Genomic DNA, 2648 nt, shown 5'->3' on the forward strand with positions numbered 1-2648 from the left:
CCCAGACCGCCTCAAGGAGAAAGACTCCTCGAGCGAACACGGTTTAACTCTGTATGAACACCACGACTAACCACCGTCCGGTGACCAAGGCCTAACCTTTCAAACCCACGCTCTACAAATGATGATGTTTGGGCTTTCTCACGTGCGAACCCAATATCATTTTGGGTCGTTACAAATTGAGTCCTTACACACAGTACTTGATTTCTTGAAATTAAAATACAATACAAAAAGAATTAAAAAAAAAAAAAAAGATAAATCACTCCACCGTCTACATTATAAATTCTAATTATTATCTTAAATGTTTATAATCCACTAAATAATATAAAATTTACAATAGGAAAAAAAAATGTGAAAAAAAAATATCCAGTACTTTATTCTTTGAAAGTAAGATACTATACAAAAAGAAAAGAAAAGAAAAAAAAGATAAAGATAAATATCTACACAATCTACGCTCTAAATACTAATCACTATATTAAATATTTATAATTCACTTAATAATACAAAATTATCTGCATAGAGCTTTAACCTTTTTTGAGGATAAACGACAGACACAGAGGTTTAACCTTTGATGTACACAACTGTGGGGGTGGATCAGACCTTGTAGGTTTTGAGCTATATGTGAGTAATAGAGTTCAGACTTGGGTCATAAATCATAATGGCTAGGCTTGGGCTTTTTGTCTATTTTGAGAAGGTAGTCATTTGTTTTTAAAGAATTACATTTGTTTAGTCTAATTGTCAACCTCGGCCCATATCATTAACTAATAGTAAAAATAAGTTACTGTAAATTATTGTGTAATAGTTTAAAAACTTAATGAAAAAGATTTTTAAAAAAATGGAAGCTTAAAGCACCATGATGGGAATGACGAGGTTACATCCCATAGAAGAAACTAACACTCATGACGAATATAACACTCATGACGAAGTCGTCCTGATTGATGAAGAAACTAGTCATCCCTGACGAAGGTAAGGAAGTCATTCAATATAGTCGATCAATGACCTGGGCAGTTACAAAATCAGTCAGGCAGACCGTTGGGAATCTATTAAAAGCCCCATTATTGGGCAAGAGGCGTTACTAGGAAGGGCATTAACAACCACAACGGCTAGCACCCGAAGCCACATATATAAAGCCCTCACATTGTCAACAGAAGGTACATATATTCACATTTTGGGAAAGCACTCGGTTTTTATCTTGTTCTTCCATTTTCTTTTCATAAGGTGCTTTTTATTCTAACTTTGGCATCGGAGGCGTTGTGGCAGGCACCACACCGGTGACCCTTATAGAAGATACATTCGCGCTAACAAGGAGTTCCATCTGCCCACTTTGACTGACGAATTCACGCTTCATCAGTTTGGCGCCGTCTGTGGGGACGACATTTTCAGATTCATATTTGAAAACATAGTTTCCATCAACCCTCTACATTCAGATGGAACCCAATCCAGATTCAGCAGCCCTGGCCCAGCAAGTTCAAGCCCTTGGAGCCACCATTGAAGAACTCACCAAGCAAAACCAGGAAATGAAGCTACGACTCCAGCAGGTCCAACAGGCCCAACAAGAAGAGAACTGATCCAAAGGTAACCTGGAAGGAGAAGGAGATAGCCACAGGAGGGGTACCCCTCAGAGGCCAACTACTCCGGACGAGCAGAATCCAGATCTCCTTTGAGAAATGAGGAAGGAGATGGACGAACTGAGGAGCGCCATTAAGGAGAAGATGGACCGAAGTGTAGACAGAATGGTAAGGGCTACGGATTCGCCTTTCACCACGGCGGTACTTGAATGCCCTGTACAGTCAAAGTTTCGCTTGCCTCAACTTGAGCCGTTTGACGGACTTAGAGACCCTCAGGATCATCTTAATACCTTTAAGACGACTCTAGGTCTTCAACAACCACTTGACGAGATACTATGTCGGTCCTTTTCCACCACTCTCAAAGGAGCTGCAAGAGAATGGTTCACGAAGTTGCCTACCTCGTCCGTGGACAACTTTGAGCAATTGAGTAATGCCTTCCTGCGCCATTTCATAGAGGGGCAACGTCCAAAGAGACCGGCAGACTACTTACTCACCATTAGACAGGTAAAGAAGGAAACTTTGAGATCGTATGTCAAACGCTTTACCCTGGAGACTCTAGAGGTGGACGAAGCCGATGACAAGGTGCAGCTGACGACCTTCAAAGCGGGACTGAGGTCCAGAGATCTCGTGGCCTCCCTCGCAAAGAATCCACCAAAGACGATGGCAGAAATGCTGCTGAAAGCACAAAAGTACATGAATGTTGAAGATGCATTAGCAGCCATAAAGGATGCAGAGAAGCCAGGAGACAAGGCAAAGAGAGAAGACGACCGTAGGGGGCAAAAGAGAGAGCGACCGGACAGTCGGAATAATGACGGGAATAAGAGGTAAGATGATAAAAGTCCTCGGACGGTAAGATTTACTCCTTTGGTTATGCCTGTTGACAAAATTTTCACGCAGATCAAGGACGAGCATTATCTCAAATGACCCAGACCATTGCACTCATCCCCCAATGTCCGTGACAAGAACAAGTACTTCCGGTTCCACAAAGATCACGGCCACAACACGGAAGATTGCAGAGACCTAAAAGAGCAGATAGAGGAGTTGATACGGAAAGGGAAATTACAGAAATATGTGAAGAAGGGA

At 41.8% G+C, this 2648-nt stretch overlaps 1 protein-coding gene across 1 annotated transcript; it reads left to right on the plus strand.

Annotated features, from left to right (window-relative positions):
• The first annotated feature begins 1664 nt into the window (after positions 1-1664).
• LOC115965186 lies at positions 1665-2393 on the plus strand. Its single transcript, XM_031084370.1, has one exon. The coding sequence runs from the start codon at positions 1665-1667 to the stop codon at positions 2391-2393; it is 729 nt and encodes a 242-aa protein (XP_030940230.1).
• The last annotated feature ends 255 nt before the right edge of the window (positions 2394-2648 follow it).

This window comes from Quercus lobata, chromosome 10 (genome assembly GCF_001633185.2).
Source record: "Quercus lobata isolate SW786 chromosome 10, ValleyOak3.0 Primary Assembly, whole genome shotgun sequence".
NCBI classification, from domain to species: domain Eukaryota; kingdom Viridiplantae; phylum Streptophyta; class Magnoliopsida; order Fagales; family Fagaceae; genus Quercus; species Quercus lobata.

Coding starts and splice junctions, on each gene's coding strand:
- LOC115965186 (XM_031084370.1), top strand. CDS start 1,665: ATGAGGAAGGAGATGGACGAACTGAGGAGCGCCATTAAGGAGAAGATG.